Raw genomic sequence first — 20,927 nt, forward strand, 5'->3', positions numbered from 1 at the left:
TATCTGTCCAAAAGGAAGAATTACTCCCCCTGTTTTCCACGCTGTGGGGGTGGAGATAACGGCAGTGAGGTATGTGTCTGTGGGCTAAGCCTCCTTTGTGCCGCCCCCCTAGGATCCTTTGTTCCAGGGAATAGAAGATGGAGAAGATTCTGGGGAGCAGGCTCCCAGCTCCCGCCACGCACTTCTGTCATTCCCAGTGCCTCTGTGCCTGAGGCTCACTGCAGCAGGCATCTTCCGGGGTGAAGAGGCACTTGCCTGGCTGGGAGTCCATCCTCAGAGGAGCCAGGGAAGAGGTGGCTGGCCCGAGATGACCGCCAGGGTGGCCTCAAGCAGCTAGAGGGAGAGAGGGCATGGCCAAGGCACCACGAGGCAGCTTCCTGAGGTGGAATGTGGCATCACCCGGCAGGCAGGCAGTGGGACAGCATATTTTGGCCAGAGCTCCCAGTGGCCTCTGGCAAAGCCTGGCAGACAAGCTGTGGAGTGGAAGCTAAGGTGCATCAGAGTCCCCAGCTCCCTGTGCAGAGCCCTCCTTCCATCAGCTGTGGGTCTGCTGGGGTTTGCTGCTCGCCAGGCCCCTGAACAGACCCCAGGACACCTTCAGCAGCTGGCCACGAGCTGCCATTGGTGTCCAGCTTGCAGGGCCCCTGGCTGTTCCAGAGGAAGGGCAGGCAGCCTGGAGAGGGGTGGCAGACTAGTTAGGTGGGGCAAGCGGCCTGGTGGGCAGGGCCAGGCAGAGACCCCGTGTTGTTTCTTACCTCCTCTCTCCTCTCTCCCAGGTCTCTGGGCTCTACTGCTCACCCCACAGAAAGATCTGGCCCTTGTCTGGTTCCTGGGAGGGAGCCCCTAGCCCTTGGAGTATCCTACTTGATAAGAACCTCTTTGTATACCTGGGGGCCATTCTAACAACGTGGTGTATAGTGGGGGCCTTGGGCCACACTGACCCAAGAGGTATCAGTCTGACCTATAGAGGGGCCAGAGACTGAGTAGCCAAGGTCAACCACATGGTCAGCCATGTTTATGTGGCTGATATAGGCTGAATTGTGTCTACCCCAAATTCATTTGGTGACTGTCTCCCCGCCCCCCCCGTCCCAGTACCTCAAGATGTGACTGTATTTGGAGATAGGGCCTTTAAACAGTGATGAAAACAAATGGAATCTTCAGGGGGGGCCCTAACCCAATATAACTGGCGTCCTCATGAGAAGAGGAAATTTGGACACAGAGGTGTGTGTGCACAGAGGGGAAAGCATATGAGGACACAGAAGACGGCCCTCTACCAGCCAAGGAGAGAGGCCCCAGAAGGAGCCAACCCTGTTGATGCCTTGACCTCAGACTTCCGGCCTCTAGAACGGCAAGAAAATAATAAATCTTTCTTGGTTAAGCCACCCTGTCTGTGGTGTTTTATTATGGTGGCCATAGGAAAATAATACAGCAGTCTGCCGTCAGTGAAGATACTGGACAAGACTCGAGGAGCTTCCCCGGTTGACGGTAGACCACATGTGTGGTCCAGCATCATTGCTGGGAGAACTAAGTGCTGTCTGTACAAGCCCACAGGGAGGGGACAGCTGGTCCCCTGGCGGCTGGTCTCTTCTGGACCCTCCCCCCATGTGCTTTTTACCTTTGCTGATTCTTTTCTTTTTTTTAAATTTTTTTTATGTTTTATTTATTTCTAGGAGAGAGAGAGACAGCGTGAGCAGGGGAGGGTCAGAGAGAGAGGGAGTGACAGACTCAGAAACAGGCTCCAGGCTCAGAGCTGACAGACAGCACAGAGCCCGAAGCGGGGCTCGAACCAACAAACCGAGAGATCATGACCTAAGCGAAAGTCAGACGCTTAACCGACTAAGCCACCCAGGCGCCCCTACCTTTGCTGATTCTAATCTGTATCCCTTCCCTGTAATAAACTGTGAGTATAACAATTTTGCTGAGTTCTATGGAAGCACTGAACCTGAAAGTGGTCTTGGGGACCTCCTACGAGGTTCACAGAGGTAGGAGTGACTCCCCAAGTCTAAATGTACATTTAGAAGTAGGAGCTTCCCCTCCAGGGCCTCAAGCTGTCGTCTTACGCTGCATCCTTCCTTGTGTCTTTCTTTCCCACCAGCTGACCCACCTTTTGCCTCCCAGAGCCCCACCTGGGGCTGCAGCATGACCTTGGGCAAGTCACTCACCTGAGAGGCCATCTGGCATGGTGGAGGGAGGGGTCACACTACTCAGGATTGGAATCCCACCTCTGCCCTTGGTCTAGCTTATGACCTTGGGACAGTCACCTTCCCTCTCTGAGCCTCAGTGTCCGAGTCTCCAAATGGCTTTGCACCACCCAATAAAATCTCACGTATAGAGAAAGAAGTGTCATTGTGCTCTTGTTGCAGAAATCTGGTCTGGATCACTGGCAGAAGAACCAAGCGGCACTCGGAGATCTTGGAAGGGAGGAGGTTTATTTTACGCCGGTGGGCTCAGAAGAGATCATTCTCCAGAGGTCTGAGCCCAGAGCATCAGCAGAGGGAGTAATTTATAGCCTGTTACTTCTGCATTCCTCATTAGTGCATGAGATAAGCAGTGTGGGAAGAAGAACCCGGAAGAGGGAGCCTTTGATCAGGGACAGGTATTTCCTTATCAGTCCTGGCGGCCATCTTATAACAGATTTTTCCCTATCACTCTCAGTCTGGCCAGGGTCACTCTGCTTGAAGAAAATAAATATCTGTAGAGATAAATTGGCTCAAACCCCTCCGAACACCTTGCTGACATTTTGGAGAATTACTAGATGATTGTTTTCTCGTGGTCTCCTGTTATTGCTGAATGAAATCCTTTCATAGTGAGCTCGCTCTTTCTGGTCTCTATGATGAGGTGCACTGGCTTCTCTCCTTGATTTCACCAGGGCTCCTGGGTGTGTAACAGGCTTTCCTGAGGCCAGGGGAGCCGAGGGAGAGTTTACATTGCATACCACAACATCTTAACCTTGACTATTAGATGTCTCTGTTCCAACCCAGCCTACCTCCTAGAGTCTAGTCATTGCATTGCCTCCCTATTCATTCATTTGTTCATCCATTCATTTGTTAATTAATTCACTCAGTCGACAAATATATTTTGAGTGATCAGTGTCCTAAGCATGGGGGTATGGAGTTGGGCAAGATAAACAAGAAACCACAGTCTCTCATCTCTCAGCTCACAGTTAAGTCGGTGAAATAGAGTCTCATGGGAGAATCACACAAATGAATATAAAGTCACTGAAGTGATGAGAAGAATGAGGAATAGTTAATGTATTTGGGCACCTGACATAGCTGAGGTAAGGAGGGGGTGAGAGACTTCCCTGAGGAAGTGGGGTTTGCCTTGAAAACCTCAAAGCTAAGGAGGCACTAGCATATGCAAAGGTCTGTGGCACCATCTATCTCTTCCTTTTCTGGTGCTGGGATTTAGCCCATTGCATCTCTTACTCTTTGGTCCCTTTTGGTCTCCCTGCTTCTTGGCATTCCCATCCAGGGTTTGCAAACTAGAGCCTGTGGGTCAAATCTGGCTCTTGAGCTATGAATAGTTTTTTTTTAAAATGTTTGTTTATTTGTTTACTTAGAGAGCGAGCAAGCCCACATGCAAGCAGACGAGGAGCAGAGAGACAGGGTGAAAGAGAGAATCCCAAGCAGGCTCCGCACTGTCAGCACAGAGCCCAAAGTGGGTCTCGATCTCACGAATTGTGAGATCATGACCTGAGCCGAGATCAAGAGTTGGGCACTTAACCCACTGAGCTACCCAGGTACCCTTGATTTTAAAAAATTTAAAATAGTTGGAAACAAATAAAACGGAAACATTTTGTGAGCTACATTTTGTTGGATAATCAAAACCTTAAAGTTAGTATCCATGATGGTAGGCTTAGTGGTAACTATAGCATTAATGTGTCCAATTATAGGTAATGTTAGAAAGCTCACACTGGGTGGCAGATTTTAGACAGGATTTTCTGTTTCACAAATTATTTTTTTCCCCTCTCTGCAACCCTGGAGCTCAGCCAGTTGAAAGAGAAGGTAGAAACCTCCTCCTGATTTCCTCTTTGTGGGTGACCGTTGAAATAATTTGGTAGTTGAGATATTTGGGATCCTATGTTCCCAGGTAGTCACATTAGAAGAGGCAAGTGTGTAGGAGGGTTTCCAGGGGTGGGGGGATGAAAAAGAGTGAACCAAATGTCAGTCACTAAAACCCAAACAGCCAGATCCATTTTTGCAATATATTTTACTTTCTTAAAAATATAGAAGGCACATACTATATTTTATCCCTACAATCTGGGGCATAGAAGCACACAGAAGGCAGATATTGGTTAGAATCTTCCTGAACCATTTTGATGTCAATACATTTTTTTAATGAAACAGTAAAAAAAAAAAAAAAAAGGCCGTATTTCATGACATGGAAAATTATATGAAATTCAAGTTTCAATGTCTATAAATCAAGTTTCATGGGTGCTAATCCACACCCATTTCTTGACATATTGTCTATGGTGGCTTCCACGGTGGAACTGCAGAAGTGATGATCAGGCTGATGATTCCTCTCCGGCCATTTATAGAAAGCTTTCTGATTCCCATTCCATGGTATGATTCATCAGTGGATTCATTCGGAAGCACAGCCCTCCCCACATCCCTGCTTAATGTTATGGTCCCCTCTGCCCTGTGGACCAATCCCTGCGGTGACTGACCACTGTGGTCCTCCACAGCCTCCCTCCCGCCTCCCTCCGCTCTCGGTGGGCTGGGGACACACCTTTCCGTGACTTCTCTGAACAACCCAGGCTCAGTCCCACCACAGGAACGTTACATCTGCTGTCCCTCCCAGCGCGCGACTACACCTGAGATAGGGGCGCTGGGCCAGTTTGCAGCCAGGATCAAGATTCCTGAAACACAAACTTTAAAGCCATTTTATGAAATGGCACTATCGCCACCTGGTGGCCACATGCTCAAGCTGTAGCTGCAATTCTTCCAAAGCATTTGGTGTGGTCATTGGACTTTCCTCTTTAAGGCAGTGTTTATGGGAGGGAAAAATGGGAAATGTCTATGGAAAAAAGCCCTAGATCTGGTTCTCTTGTGTCTCTGAACTGAAGGCCTATTTGGATCCCAAATCTCCGCAGCTCTCCTTTCCATCCCCCAGCAATTCCCATGATCCCCAGACTTTAAGGTTCATGTAAGCCCCTTGGGTTGTTGTTAAATTATGATTCAATGGTTTGGGATGATATTTGAGTCTTCATTTCTGGCAAATTCCCCATGATGCTGATGCTTCTGATTCATGGATCTACTTGAGTATCAGTTTCTATGTTTTCTAAAGAAAAGGGGTCAGCAAACTCCTTTGGTAGAGGACCAGATAGTAAACATTTTAGGTCTTGGGCACCATGAAATCTCTTTCAAGATTATTCAGCTCTACCTTGTAATTTGAAATCAGTCATAGATGATAAATTAATGGGTGTGGCTGGGTTCCCATAAAACTCTATGAACACTAAAATTGGAATTTTATATAATTCTGATCTGTCATAGAATAGTCTTTTAATTTTTTCCCAACCACGTACAAATGTAAAAACAGGGGGCACCTGGGTGGCTCAGTCGGTTAAGCGTCTGACTTCAGCTCAGGTCATGATCTCGTGGTTTGTGAGTTCCAGCCCCGCATCAGGCTCTGTGCTGACACTGCAGAGCCTGCTTGGGATCCTCTCTCTCTCTTTTGCTCTCTGCCTCTCCTCTTCCTTCTCTCTTTCCCTCTCTCTGTCAGAAATAAGTAAATAAACTTAAGAGAAAGAACTTCATCAGATGGATGGACATGGAGAAAAGGGGCACATGGGGGCCTTTTGATGACAATGATCTCCAAACTCATGGCCCCAAGATGTGATCACAAGGCCCCTATGAGACCGAGTCTGGTGGCTGCTGAAACAAATGATAAGTGAGCTAATCTCAACAGATGCTTTTAATGTCCTTCTCCGAGTCACTTAGGAAGCATGGTGATGTAACTGGGTAATATGTGTTGTCTTTGTCAATATTAAAATGTTGTGGCCAATCTTTTGTTCAACTAGTGTTACCCATGGGCCACTCCCATAAGCCCAGTAGCCCAGAGAGGGTCAATTTAAGACTACTTTGAAGTCTTCTGATCTTCACGGGGAAGACAAACTATGAGCAAAGCACACATCTCTCTCTTTGGGTCCCCATAGCTTTTCATTCATCTTTTGTGACATGTTTACCATGTTGCACCATAATGATTTATTTACATATCTCTATCCCCTGCTCAACTCTGAATGCCTTGAGGGCGGGGATGGGATGTATCTCCGTGTTCTTGCCACCCAACAGTGGTTCTGGAACACGGTAAATGCTAACCACTGTTCTGACCTAGCACCGACAGGAGACTGCTTTGCTGATGAGCTTCCTCAGGGCTGCCTTCATGTCCTTGTTCCTTAGGCTGTAAATAAAGGGGTTCAGCATGGGGATGACCACCCCACACATCAAGGCAGCTGTCTTGTCCTTCTGGGAGGAAGTGGGAGATGTGGGCTGCAAGTACACAGCAAAGATGGTGCCGTAGAAGAGTGACACCGCGGTCAGGTGCGAGCCGCAAGTGGAGACGGCTTTCCACTTGCCTTGAGCAGAAGGGATCTTGATGACCGCCCAGAAAATGCAGGTATAAGAGAGGAGGATGCACGAGAGGGGGCTGATGCCCATGACGATGCCAAAAGCAAAAATCACCAGCTCATTGGTGTGTGTGTCAGAGCAGGAGAGCTTTAGCAGGGGCATGAGATCGCAGAAGAAGTGAGGGATTTCGGAGCCAGCACAGAAAGTCAGTTGAGCCATGAGGCAGGTGTGCACGAGTGACTGGAGATTGGTGATCAGCCATGGCCCCCCGACCAGCAACCCACAGACACGAGAGCTCATGATGACTGAGTAGCGTAGAGGGTGGACAATGGCTACAAACCGGTCAATGGCCATCATGGCCAGAAGGAAGCTGTCCATGGTCCCGAAGAGGTGGAAAGCATACATCTGAGCAAGGCAGCCCACAAAGGGGATGGTCTGGCTCTGGGTGTGAAGGTTCACCAGCATCTTGGGGACAGTGGTGGAAGAGAAGAAGACATCGACAAGGGACAGGTTGGAGAGGAAGAAATACATGGGCATGTGGAGGTGGGAGTCTGTGATGATGGCCGAGATGATGAGCAGGTTCCCAAAGATGGTGACCAGGTACATGGAGAGGAATAGCCCAAAGAGGAGCGTCTGATGCTCTGGCCTTTCTGAGAGTCCCAGAAGAAAGAACTCCGAGACTGCTGTTTCATTTTTTTGGCTTTTTGTTTCCATGGACAGCCTGTGTCTCCTGCAAGGGAAACGAGGGAGGAAAAAGGAGAGGAAAGCAACATAGAGCTGGAAGTTGGAGATGGAGCTCCAGTCCTGGAGGCTGCAGATTTCTGTGAAGATCTGTTTCTCCCCCAATGAAACCAACCGTGCCTGAGATAGTCGGCATCTCACAAACTTACCTTGGTTGTTTACAGACAACTCAGACATTGCCCACAAACACCTTTGTTGTTTTTTACCCCCAGTGAAACAACGCTTTGCAGAAAACACAATGAAGCTGAATCAAACCTAAACCAAACCTAGCGCAGAAGGGAACTGGATCACTCTCCTTTCTTCCCCTTTATCTTTCTCTATTTTCTCTCCTTCCTCTATTTCAACCTTCCTGCACACGATACAAGTTTAGCATCCATCTCAGGTTAATGACTGAGGATATGAAGACAGGTAACACTCTTCCTCTGCTTCCAATGAACGGCACATTTTTTAGGGGCATTTTATGATCTGCTACCACGTCACCACTACAGTAAAACCCCTTTCATCCGTTGTGATGAGAATGAGTGCTGAAAATCTTGTGGGAACATAAATGTGTGCCGATATTTTTCAAATTTGATCTTTTTTTTTTTTTAAATTTTTTTTTAATGTTTTATTTATTTCTAGGAGAGAGAGAGAGAGAGAGACAGCGTGAGCAGGGGAGGGTCAGAGAGAGAAGGAGTCACAGACTGAAACAGGCTCCAGGCTCTGAGCTGGCAGTCAGCACAGAGCCCGACGCGGGGCTCGAACCCACGAACCGCGAGATCATGACCTAAGCGAAAGTCGGACGCTTAACCGACTAAGCCACCCAGGCGCCCCTCAAATTTGATCTTAGGTCAAGTGTGTAGATTTATGCATTGGGCTTTCATGAGGACCACGGTCTTTTCTCTGAGTACGAATGCAGGGATCACCTGATTATCTTTCTTGCCTGAACCATACATAGGCTTCTCTCTATCCTTCATTAATGTGGAGCAAGAGATTAGGGATCCTTGTGAAACAATCCAGGGACAGAATCCTTTGTTTTTTTGTTTTTTTTTTTTATCACTTTACACCTAAATTGTGTTCAATTATCTTGCTCACATCTCATTTGACAGCAATTATTTTTTTATTTTTGGTGATTCCTTTTTATTAAATCTTTTCAAAGCATTCAACGTGGATTTAATTAAAAAAAAACATTTCTTTCCCTCCCTCCTATCCATCCCTTCCTTCTTTCTCTTGCAGTTCTTTTTTTTAAATGTTTGTTTATTTATTTATTTATTTATTTATTTATTTATTTATTTATTTATTTTTGAGAGACAGAGCATGAGCAGGGCAGGGGCAGAGAGAGAGAGGGAGACACAGAATCTGAAGCAGGCTCCAGGCTCTGAGCTGTCAGCACAGAGCCCAACATGGGGCTTGAACTCATGAACCATGAGCTCACGACCTGAGCTGAAGTGGGATGCTTAACCACTCAGGAACTCCCTCTTGCCATTATTTTATTTCTGTAGCATTTAGTTCAATGATACGATTGCAGCAGCAACTACACCCGTACAATCATATCTGTATTACTTAAAACAACTCAACTCAGCTGATGAGAGCAGAAATGCTTTGGCAAGTTAGTGACTAACCTTCTGACCGTGAGCATTCGGCATACTGAGATAGCACCCAGTACATTCTCAGGGGGAAATAGACACCATGGATGAACCCAGGAAGCTGGTTAAGTGGAGATTTTAAAGAGAAATTTCATGGTAAAAAAAGTATATCTGGAGTTTTGAAGCCAATGGTGTTTTGGAAATACATTTTGCCATTGGCAGTAGCTTTGCAGCACAGGAAATTTGGTATTTTCTTATGTTCTAGACAGGCTGTCACTAGCAATAGAAACCCTCAGTGAAAGATACATTGTTATAGCATGTTAAAGAGCTGTTTAAGAAGTTTATTCCAAACAGAACTCGCAGACATAGCCTGGATTGTTCAAAGGTAAGCTGTTTCCATAAAAATGACAAAAATGCGGGATACCTGGGTGGCTCAGTCGGTTAAGCGTCCAACTTTGGCTCAGGTCATGATCTCACTTCTCATGAGTTCAAGCCCCACATCGAGCTCTGTACTGACAGCTCAGAGCCTGGAGCCTGCATCGGATTCTGTCTCCGTCTCTCTCTACCCCTCCCCTGCTCATGCTCTGTCTGTCTGTCTGTCTGCCTGTCTCTCAAATATAAAATAAAACATAAATGCATGTATAGGAGGATTAGGAGGAACTTAACGGAGGACCACGGGGGAGAAGAAGGGGGGAAATAGTGGGGGAGGGGGAGAGAGGCAAACTATGAGAGACTCTTGATGCTGAGAACAAACTGAGGACTGATGGGTGTGGGGGGGAGGGGAGAGATGGGCATGGAGGAGGGCACTTGTGGGGATGAGCACTGGGTGTTACATGGAAACCGGCTTGACAATAAACTATTTGTAAAAAACAAACAAACAAACAAACAAACTTGGATGTTTGGAGAGGGTCCCGTGGAGCTGAGTCCCAGCTTCTGGGAAGGGAGCACTGTTCTGGGTTGCTGGTGGTGTCCGAAGGGGTAGGAAAGGCTGGTTCTGCAGGTGTCGAAGCTGCTGCCAGGGTGAGGCAGCCTCGCTGAGGAAGCACTGAGACACAAAGGGAAATGAGATCGTGAAAGTCCTCTTTGCTCCAGCCCCACAGACTGACATCCGTGCTTCCCACTGGATGTGTTTACAAGAAGTAGCTGACAAGCAGAATCATTTTGTTCTCGGCGGCCCAACTTGGGATCACAAAGAAGAATCTTGAGGGGGGAACTTGGTGTTGAAACATGGTAGCTTCGTAGCTGGCATAGTATTATTTAGTATAGGGTGTGGACATAAAAAAACAAATTCAAGAATCAAGTGTGTGTTTGTCGAGAGATGGTTATGTGATGTTTCAGAAGTTGGAGAAAACAAATAGGGAAGGAGGAGAATTTTTGACAGTTATCTTTAGTTTGTCAAGGAAGGCTTTGTATACTAGTGGGGACTGGAGGTTAAAAGAAAGATTCTATCTATCTATCATCTATCTATCTATCTATCTATCTATCTATCTATCTATCTATCTCTCATCTACAATCTACCATCTATCTATCTATCTATCTATCTATCTATCTATCAATCATCTATCACTCATCTACAATCTATCTATCATCTGTCTATCTATCTCACATTTTTTTGTCCGTTCATCTATGGATAGACATTTAGATTGCTTTCATGTCTCATCTGTTGTAAACAATGCTGCAATAAACATCGGGGTGTAGATATCATTTTGAATAATGTTCAGCCATGCAAAAGAATGAGACCCTGTCATTTGTAATATCATGAACGGACCCAGAGGGTATACTCTTAAGTGAAATAAGTCAGTCAAAGACAAATGCTGTATGATTTTACTCATATGTGGAATTTAAGAAACAAAACAAGTGAACAAAGGGGAAAGAAACAAACCAAAAAAAAAAAAACCCAAAAAACCTTAAAAGCAGAAAAGAAACTGTGTACCAAAGGTGAGGTGGGTGAGGGATGGATGAAAGAGTAAAGGGGTTAAGAGGACACTTATCTTGATGAGCACTGAGAAATGTATAGAATTATTGAATCACTATCTTGTATACTTGAAACTCATATAACATTACGTTCATTATGTTTCAATAAAAGATAAATAAATATTAAAAATGTATGGTCAAAAAAATAAAATAAAACATAAAAAAATTTTTTAAAAAAGACAAAAATGTGCCCAAATGTCTATTTAATGGAAAGCAAAGTGTGCTATGTGTTTATTCTTGTAGGTAATATGATGATAAGAAAAGTGAGTTTAATTATTTAATTAATTAATATATTTATTATGAGACAGAGTGCGATCAGGCAGGTGAAGAGAGAGAGAGGGAGAGAGAGAAAGAATCTCAAGCAGGCTCTATCTACTCTTTTACCGCAGAGCTCAATGTGGGGCTCGAACTTATGACACCGTGAGATTATGACCTGAGCCAAAATCAAGAGTCAGACACTTAACTGACTGAGCCACCTAGGTGCCTCAAGAAAAGTGAGTTTATAAAAATAACACACTGATAGGAACTGATATGAAAATAGCAACCAATGTGAGGGCAACATTTAAGGAAATCCTGACATGTATGCATATTGTGAGAACATTCTCATTCATCTATTTAAAATTGCTAATGGGTATGATCTCGGTTTTATTTCACGTGTACTTAGAAAGGACTCTGGAGTTCATCCTAGGTCATTTTCATCTGCAGAGTCTGAGGCGACTCTGAGCTCCTCTCTACTTTGGCTTCAGCAGTTTGGGACTTAAGGGCAGCTTAATGTCAAAAACCCAGAGAAAACATATCTTTATCCTATCCACGCGAGACCGCCAAAGACTGCTTGCATTTCTCTTTCCAAGTTCCATGGGGTGGTGCCCACATCGATTCTTCCTTTCACTTCACAGACACTTACAGAAAGTATGTTAGGTGCCACTTATTTCTCTTATGTTACGTGGATAATACAGAAGGAGCCCAGCATGGCATGACTCACCAAGTTTTGGTAAAACCACAATATTGACTCTTTTCAGCAAAAAGAGGATTTTTTTTAGCTCGTTGCTTACCTGGTTAGGTCCCCACATCTTAAAGCAAATTGCTGACAAGAGGCCATCAGAGGAGGGGCGCCTGGGTGGCTCAGTTGGTTAAGTGGCCGACTTCAGCTCAGGTCATGATCTCACGGTTTGTCGGTTCGAGCCCCGCGCAGGCTCCGGCTGATAGCTAGCTTGGAGCCTATTTCAGATTCTGTATCTCCCTTTCTCTCTGACCTTCCCCTGCTAATACTGTCTCTCTCTCTCAGAAATAAATAAATAAAACATTTTAAAAAATTAAAAAAAAAAAGAGGACATCAGACGAGCTTACTGATTCTATCCGTAGAGTGTTGAGCCTTCTTAGGAGCCGCAGGTCCCTGGGGCGCCTGGGTGGCTCAGTTGGTTAAGCATCCGACTTCAGCTCAGGTCATGATCTCACAGTTCATGGGTTTGGCCCCGCATCAGGCTCTGTACTGACAGCTCAGAGCCTGGAGCCTGCTTTGGATTCTGTGTCTCCCTCTCTCTCTGCCCCTCCTCTGCTTGTGCTCTGTCTCTCTCTCTCTCTCTCAAAAACAAACATTAAATTTTTTTTAAAAAAAGGAGTCACAGGTCCTTTACGTGTGGGTCTTTCAACACCCACAACAGGGACATGGTGTTGGTCATACTTGACACTGAGGCACAGGGCTGAGAGCGATGCTAGGGACCTTCAGCTTATAACGGCTCCCATCTCCCATCTGGACAGATTTATTTTTACTCTCTGGCGAGCCAGGGCTTTGCTGAGAGTGTGCTGCATGAAGAGAGGCATTTCAGAGCTACACTGTGCTGTCAACACGTGTTAGGGGAAACTATTCAACCGCAAGCATCTAAAATTATCATCTCCCTGCCTTCCAGGGAATATTGGTTTCCAGAAAGACTTAAGGTTAGCTGAAGAAGGATAAGGATGTATATGAGACAACAGAGAAGGTAGACAGGTGTGTATAAGAAAGGTTACAGGTGACCCCGAGATGGTGTGAGAGTAAGAGAGGTGCGAATATCTGCTATGAGGAGTAGAACCCTTGGAGGGGAAAGAAGTGTTGGAAGGGGGCTTTTAGGAAGGTTGGCAGCATAATCTCCCCCTTGGTAACCTCCAGAGATCTCTGGCAAAACTACTTTTTTTGTGGCATCTGAGTGTCTTAATCCGTGAAGTGTCTGACTCTTGATTTCAGCTCAGGTCATGATCTTATTATGGCTCGTGAGTTCAAGCCCCACGTCGGGCTTTGCGCTGGCATTGCAGAGCCTGCTTGGGATTCTCTCTCTGCCCTCCCCCAGCTCAAGCTCTTTCTCTCTCTCTCAAAGTAAATCAATAAACTAAAAAAAAAAAAAAAAAAAAAAAACCCCATCCTTTGTATTACTTTTCAAGATTTTTCAGAGTTGCATTAGAGGCTTTGTAAGGGGATAATGTGGGCTGTGAATATTATTGAGAGTCCCTTCCTGGCAATATATTTGCAGCTGTCCTTGGTGGTTGGGATGAGGTCCCAGACTAGTGGTGTTCTACCTTGAGCTGCACCAGCATTTCCTAGAGGGCTGGAGTGTCTGGGGTGAGGCTCGAGAACTGGCACCCCTCGGAAGTTCCCAGGGGCTGCGCTGCCGCCGGCCATGGGGACCACATCTAGACGACCACCACGGTGGAGAAAGCTGTCCATTTGTGCAGAAGTCCCTCAACTGCAGACCCTAAATGCTTTTTCTCTGCATGAGCTGCCATGGAGGGTGTATCCTCTGTGCCCTCTCCACTCAGAGGGTGTAGAATTGGTCTCAGACACTCCTGTCTCTCTGGGCATCCAAGAGGGAAAGGGATTCCTCTTTCCCAGCCCCATCGAGCTCAGTCCCCTTCTCCATCCCTCAATGACTTACCAGGACCGTGTAACCAAGAAGATGGTGTTGGCCAACCTCCTTTTACACTGACTTCCAGGGCACCCTGTGGTCAGCAGGAGACCCCTCCAGCTGTGATGGCTGGGACGAGTCTGATGTGTGTGTGTGTGTAGGGGGAAACATGTGCTCACCCCGGCCTGGGGCAGGTGAGCAGGGGGCCAGGGGCACAAAAAGATATTTACAGTTTGGGGGCCCTTGGGGACACTAGCCCCATGGCTCCTTGTTAAGAAAGAAGATGCTGGTTGTTTTGTTTCTATTCTTGCCACTTGTGGCCTATTCTCTGGGGTCTGAGCACTTTGGTGTGAGGGAGGGGGCCAGGAAATGGAGAAATCACCAGGGGTTCACTCTCACGGAAGAGCCCCCCTAAAATCCCCTCCTAGTGCAGACTGGGCCTCATGGCAGTTCCTAGGCAGGGTGGTCTGGAGGTCCAAACCCTCCACAGAGTACCAAGATGTCTGAATCAATGTCTTAATTCCATGAGGAAGAGAATTTATACCATTGGGTTCAACAAGGAAAGTAATAACAGTAATAACAGAATAAATTCCAGCAATAACACTGCTAGGAATTTACCCAAGAGATACAGGAGAGCTGATGCATAGGGGCACATGGACCCCAATGTTCATAGCAGCACTTTCAACAATAGCCAAATCATGGAAAGATCCTAAATGTCCATCAACTGACCAATGTATCAAGAAGATGTGGTTTATATACACAATGGAATACTACATGGCAACGACAAAGAATGAAATCTGGCCATGTGTAGCAATGTTGATGGAACTCAAGGGTGTTATGCTAAGTGAAATAAGTCAGGCAGAGAAAGACAGATACCATATGTCTTCACTCATAAGTGGAACAGGAGAAACTCAACAGAAGTCCATGGGGGAGGGGAAGGGGAAAAATATTTACAGAAAGGGAGGGAGGCAAACCATAAGAGACTATTAAATACTGAGAACAAACTGAGGGTTGATGGGGGCTGGGGTGGGGGGAGAGGGGAAAAAGGTGATGGACATGGAGGAGGGCACTTGTGGGGATGAGCACTGGGTGTTGTATAGAAACCAATTTGAAAATAAACTATATTTAAAAGCAAAAACAAAAACCCTCCATAAGGTCAAATGAGTGAATTTATCAAACACTTCCTGGTCCCCTGCCTAGGTCAGGTGCTGTGCTTGACCCTGGGGCTTCAAACCACATCCTTGTTAAAAATGGTCTCCTATCAGCCACACGAAGGGCTCAATCTTCACTAACTCTACCAAGCCCACTTTGGATGGGATTAGGGAATCTTTGTTCAATTCTTGCCACCAGCAATGTTGGTGAATCTTTGTTTTTTGATGTTTCCATCATGACCCCAATTTTTGTTTCCCCTCCGGGGGGGGGGGGGCTCCCTATCTCCTAGAATCCTTTTATTTTTACCTTCTCGTCCATTGGCTTTTGTTGTCTTTAAAAAAATGTAACTTTTAAAACGTGTAATACTCAGGGGTGCCTGGGTGGCTCAACTGGTTAAACATCTGACTTTGGCTCAGGTCATGATCTCACGGTTCACGAGCTTGAGCCCCGCATCTCGTATGGAGCCTGCTTGGGATTCTTGCTCTCTCTTCTCTCTCTGCCCCTCCCCCTCTCGCGCTTTCTCACTCTCAAAATAAATAAACTTTAAAAAATGTGTAATACTCACTCTTGGTTAAGAAAATAGTCATGCACTGAAATAATGAAAAGCTGTCGCTGTCCCCCAAACTAGGTCTTCATCCCTCCAGTTCGTAACAAGCCCCCAATCAATGAATAGCCCCTATTAATGATTTCCTGTGTCACCTGCCAGACTATCTTTACAACCACACTCCCACCCTGGCTACAAACTTACTCTCCTCTCTTTTTGTATATACAAGTAGCATACTATAATACTGTTCTGCATCTGTATTTCTTTTTTTAAATGTTTTTTATTTATTTCTGAGAGAGAGAGAGAGAGAGACTGCATGAGCAGGGGAGGGTCAGAGAGAGAGGGAGACACAGAATCTGAAACAGGCTAGCTGTCAGCACAGAACCTGATACGGGGTTCGAACCCACGAACTGTGAGATCATGACCTGAGCCGAAGTCGGACACTTAACCCACCGAGCCACCCAGACGCCCCTGCACCTTGTATTTCTTACTTAACTGATTTTGGTGGTATTTTCATATCAGTAATTTTTTAATGGCTCTTTATTTCCCATTGAATAGATAGATAGAACCCCAATCTATGTAATCAATTTTCTCTTGATGAATGTTTCCAGTCTTTGCTAAAATGAATACTTTGTATGCATATTATTTTACACTATAGCGTTGTCACTTCCAACGTGTTATATTAGTGGAATCATGTGGTGTGTATGCTTTTGATAAAGCTCATCTTTTTACACTTAGCATAATATTCTTGAGATTCAACTGAGTTGTTAGGTGTATCAATGGTTCCTTCCTTTTTGTGACTGAGTAGTATCCATGGTATAGACGAACTGCAATGTGTTCATCCACTCATTCACTGAAGGTTATTTCCAGTTTGGACTGTTACAAACAAAGTTGCTATGACCATTCGTGTGCAGGTTTTTGTGTGGACATACATTTTCATATCTCCAGGAGTATAAGTGTATGTTCAAGTTTTATAAGAAACTATATATGTACTAATATATAGAAATATTTATATATTTATAAGGAACTACATATAAAACTGTATATATTTTATCTATCATCTATTTATTATCTATCTATCGATCTGCCATCTATATCTATAATTAATCTATCATCTATCTACCTTCCTATCTATCTAATTATCTATCTGTCTATCTACCTATCATCTGTCTATTTATCATCTGTCTATCTATCATCTATCATCTATTATCTATCTATCCATCATCATCATCATCATCATCATCATCATCATCATCTATCTAGCACCTCAAAGCCTCTTTATGACTGCTCCACATTCTTAATAATCTCTTCTCCCCAAAGATAATCACTTTTCTGATTTCTAACACCTTAGATTAGTGTGCCTTTCCTAGAACATTATTTAATCACAGTCATGCATAGTTTTTCTCCCTTGTGGTCTTTTACTTAACATTGTACTTGTGAGTCATCCCAGTTGTTATATATAACAATAGTTCACTTCTTCTCACTGCTCTGCAGTATGGCTCGGTTATACTGGTTATTTTGAACTGAGTTTCTTTTTCTTGGAAAGGATTCTTACGACTGATATCTGATATTTGAGTGAGCACGAAACATAAAATACTCCCAAGGCCTGAGAACGGACATCATAGGTCATCATAAACAATCTCTGTGAGAAGTTGGCTCAGTCACTCAGCTGAAAGATGGTAGGGTCTGAACTTGAGCTCAGTCTGGGCATTTTTCCATGCTACTAGACACCCCCTCCTGTTGATGACTGCAGGTCTCTGGGAATGTTGGGAGGCAGAAAAGTGTAGTGGTTAAACTCAAGCAGGTCTTAGCTCTGCCACTTGGCAGGTGTGAGATCCTTGGGAAGTAATTAAATACAACTGAGCCTTCCTTTACTCACCTGAGATATGAAGATGGTACTATTATTACTCACCTTGCGGGCGGGCTGTGAGGCTTATAAGGCACAGTGTACATAAAGTGCATAGGACAGCTATTGCATACAGTCGGCACTCAATAAAGGTGCCAATGGTTATTTCATTGAAGCTCCTTGATGGCTTCTAGAGCTCACAGGCTTGTGTGTGTTTCCAGCACCTGACATGTTCCCCCAGAGCTCAAGTGACAGTGTTACATTCTCAGAGTCATAGCCCTTAGTGAGATCTAGACAAGAAGGAGTAAAGTCTAGCCGGGGAAAAGGGAGGGAAAGGTTATTCTGACCAGTCTGACTGATTATGGCTGTTACATAGTCAATGAGGAATTGATTCACTTGAGACAAGGTAGAAAGTTTCAGACTGTGCCACTCCCTAATTTTGGTTGTTCTGTTGGTCAATAGGATGCCCATGGGTAGAAGTCATGGTTGTCAAAAGGAGGGTTGAGCAAGGCTGTCCCCTGGCTCTCCTGTAGGTGGCAAGCACACCTCACCGGGCAAAGCTGGTCAATAACCCTGTGCCTTTGACTTTGTACCTTTGTACCTCTGGGCTTCTAGAGACTGATGCCCTTGGTGGGGGCACTGGGCCATTTCAGCATCATGGATATAAACTTTTAAGGATTTGTTGCTATAAACAGGCATCATAAGTTTCTCCATGGACAGCAGTGAGCTGAACAGGGGGAGCTCTGGCTTTGCAAGCAGACCACAGTTAGGATGTCACCCCTATTCCTTACTTGTTGCCAAAATGTAAGCAAGTGGTGTCACTTCCTGAGTCTCAAGTTTCTTTTTTTTAATGTTTTATTTATTTCTGAGAGAGAGAGAGAGACAGCATGAGCAGCGGAGTGTCAGAGAGAGGGAGACACAGAATCCAAAGCAGGCTCCGGGCTCTGAGCTAGCTGTCAGCACAGAGCCCAGTGCGGGGCTCGAACCCACGAACGGTGAGATCATGACCTGAGCCGAAGTCGGACGCTTAACCGACTGAGCCACCCAGGCGCCCCTCAAGTTTCTTTATCTGTGAAAAGGAGTTTCTATTGATTGCTGTCTGTCTCTCAGGACTGTTTCTATGCACCGTCCTACCTCCCAAGTCTTGATCCTTTGTCCTGAATGGGTATGCAGTGCACTCAGTGGGTCTTCATCCCCCTCAGCACTGCATGCTCTTTCCAGAATCTTTCACCTTTCTTGGCCAGTGCACCAACCCTCTCCTTGATCCTTCCTTCCTTCCTTTCCTTCCTTCCTTCCTTCCTTCCTTCCTTCCTTCCTTCCTTCCTTCCTTCCTTCCTTCCTTCCTTCCTTCCTTCCTTCCCTTCCTTTCTTTCTTTCTTTTGAGAGAGCAAGCAGAGGAGGGGCAGAGGGAGAGAGAGAGAGAGAGAGAGAGAGAGACTCTCAAGCAGGCTCCATGCTCAGCACAGAGCCCGATGTGGGGCTCAATCTCATGACCCTGGGATAATGATCTGAGCCACCCAGGCACCCCTCTGCTCGATCACTTATAATGATGACCTCTTTTGTCAGCTTGTTCTATTGTTCCCTGTGTTAACCAAAGTTACAATAACAAGAATGTATTAAATGTCTCCAATTTGCTACCCACCATTGCCATCTCCCAACAGAGACAAGCATCAGAGATCTCCTCTTCATGTCTGCTTTTGGGATACTCCAAGTTAACAAACCAAGGAAGCTAGATCTCCACCACCCTAAGTACATGTACACAAACACATAAGTACACATTCATACGCACGCATAAATATGCCCACCCAATACAGATACACATACATATACATAAAAGTACACATTCACATACATACCTATTTTGGTGAATGTATCCATCCATCTTTTGATGAGGTTAATAGAAATCCATGAAGCCCTCTACTCTTCTGATACAGATACCAACTGGTAGCTATTTCATGAGCTTCCGGCCTGAGGAAGAAGACAGGCCTATAAACAAAGAACTTTAACACAGTGAGATAACATTATAATCAAATGTCAGTGCCCTCGGAGAAGAGGTTGGGTCTGGTTACTGCTGTATTATCTCAGCTCCTGGAGGAATGTCAGTGCTCAACTGATATTTGTAGGATGAAAGAATGAAGGAACAGAGGTCTCTAAAGTGTTATGTGATGGAGGAAGGAGCAATTCATTCTACCTGAAAGGGCCAGGGAATGCTCCACAAAGGTGGTGACGAGTCAGGTCTTGAAGGAAAGGGAGTGTTTGTGTACATGCATTGTACAGGCATATGTGAGTATACATATGTATGAAGGTGTACCTATGTGTATGTATATATGTGTATGTTAAGGTGAACATATGTGTATGTGTATTGTGTGGGCACACATGTGCATGTATATATGATCACTCACATGCACGTGAGTGTGTACGTGCACGTGTTGTGTGGCACATGTGTATGTGATGTGGACATGTGTATATATGATGTATATGAGTACATGTGTGTGTGTGATGCGTACATGTGTATATTGTGTGAGGACATTTGTATGTGCATATATGAGTACGCGTGTATAGGTGAATGTGTACAATGTGTGTATGTGTTTTGTGTGGGCACACGTTTCTGTGTATACACGTGTGCATTGTGCGGGCACATCTGTATGCACATATATGAGTACATATGTATATGCGAATGTGCACACGTGTTGTGTGGGCACACGAGTGTGTGCATGCACGGGCATGCCCTGTGTGTGCACATGTGTATGTGTGTGTTAGCTTCCTGGAGCTGCCATGACAAGGGACTGCAGTCCCGATGCTTAAACAGCACATTTATCTTCTCACCGCTCTGGAGCCTAGGAGCGTGAGGTCAAGGTGTCAGCAGGGTGGTTTCTCCCGAGGCCTGTCTCCTGCACTTGTGCCATCTTCTCCCTGTGCCCTCACTTGATTCTCCCTCTGTAACTGTCCTAACCTCCTCTTTTTATAAGGACACCAGTCATACTGGATGACGGCCCATCCATATGACTTCAGTTTCCCTTAATTACCTCTTTTAAAACTTTGTCTCCAAATACCATAACATTCGGAGGTACTAGGGGTTAGGACTTTAACAAATGAATTTGGGAGGACACAATTCAGCCCATCACTCTGTGCACGTAAGTGTACAAAGGTGTCTGTGAATGTGTGCTTATATGTGTCTGTGTCTGTGTGTATGTGCATTGGGTGGGCATGACCATGTATGCATATGAGTGTATGTTTATGTGTTTGTGCATGCATGCTTAAGTGTGTATATCTTTATGTGTGCATATGTACTCGTGTACATATGTGTGAAAGTGTACGTGTGCATGTGTATTGTGTGGGCATATGTGTATATATGAGTCTATATGTGTGTGTATGAATGTGTGTATCTGTGTGGGTCTCTGTGTGTGAGAGAACATTCCAGGAGGAGGGAGTAGCACATGTAAAAAAAATCACACTGTATTTGGAGAATTTTGCACAGTTTGGTTTCCTTCTACTTTTGGCCCATATACATACTTTTTTTTAGCTTAGTTGGAACTGCATGGAACATATCATTTTCCTCTGAGCTAATTCCTACCTAACATTCTCTGCTTACGCTCCCCTCTACTGCCACATAATTACCACTTCAATGGCTGTTTAATATTCCATGGAGTGCATAAATAATGC

At 45.1% G+C, this 20,927-nt stretch overlaps 1 protein-coding gene across 1 annotated transcript; it reads right to left on the reverse strand.

The window, feature by feature from the left end:
• Positions 1–5,703: 5,703 nt before the first annotated feature.
• Positions 5,704–19,202, reverse strand: LOC120239215 (olfactory receptor 1I1). The gene is made up of 2 exons (XM_039243390.1): positions 19,121–19,202; positions 5,704–7,296 (listed from the first exon to the last, which is right to left on the reverse strand). The coding sequence occupies exons 1-2, from the start codon at positions 19,144–19,146 to the stop codon at positions 6,330–6,332; spliced, it is 993 nt and encodes a 330-aa protein (XP_039099321.1). The 5' UTR covers positions 19,147–19,202; the 3' UTR covers positions 5,704–6,329.
• Between the last annotated feature and the right edge of the window lie 1,725 nt (positions 19,203–20,927).

The sequence above is a fragment of the Hyaena hyaena genome, unplaced genomic scaffold (genome assembly GCF_003009895.1).
Source record: "Hyaena hyaena isolate Hyena2069 unplaced genomic scaffold, ASM300989v1 scaffold_227, whole genome shotgun sequence".
In the NCBI taxonomy this organism is placed as follows: domain Eukaryota; kingdom Metazoa; phylum Chordata; class Mammalia; order Carnivora; family Hyaenidae; genus Hyaena; species Hyaena hyaena.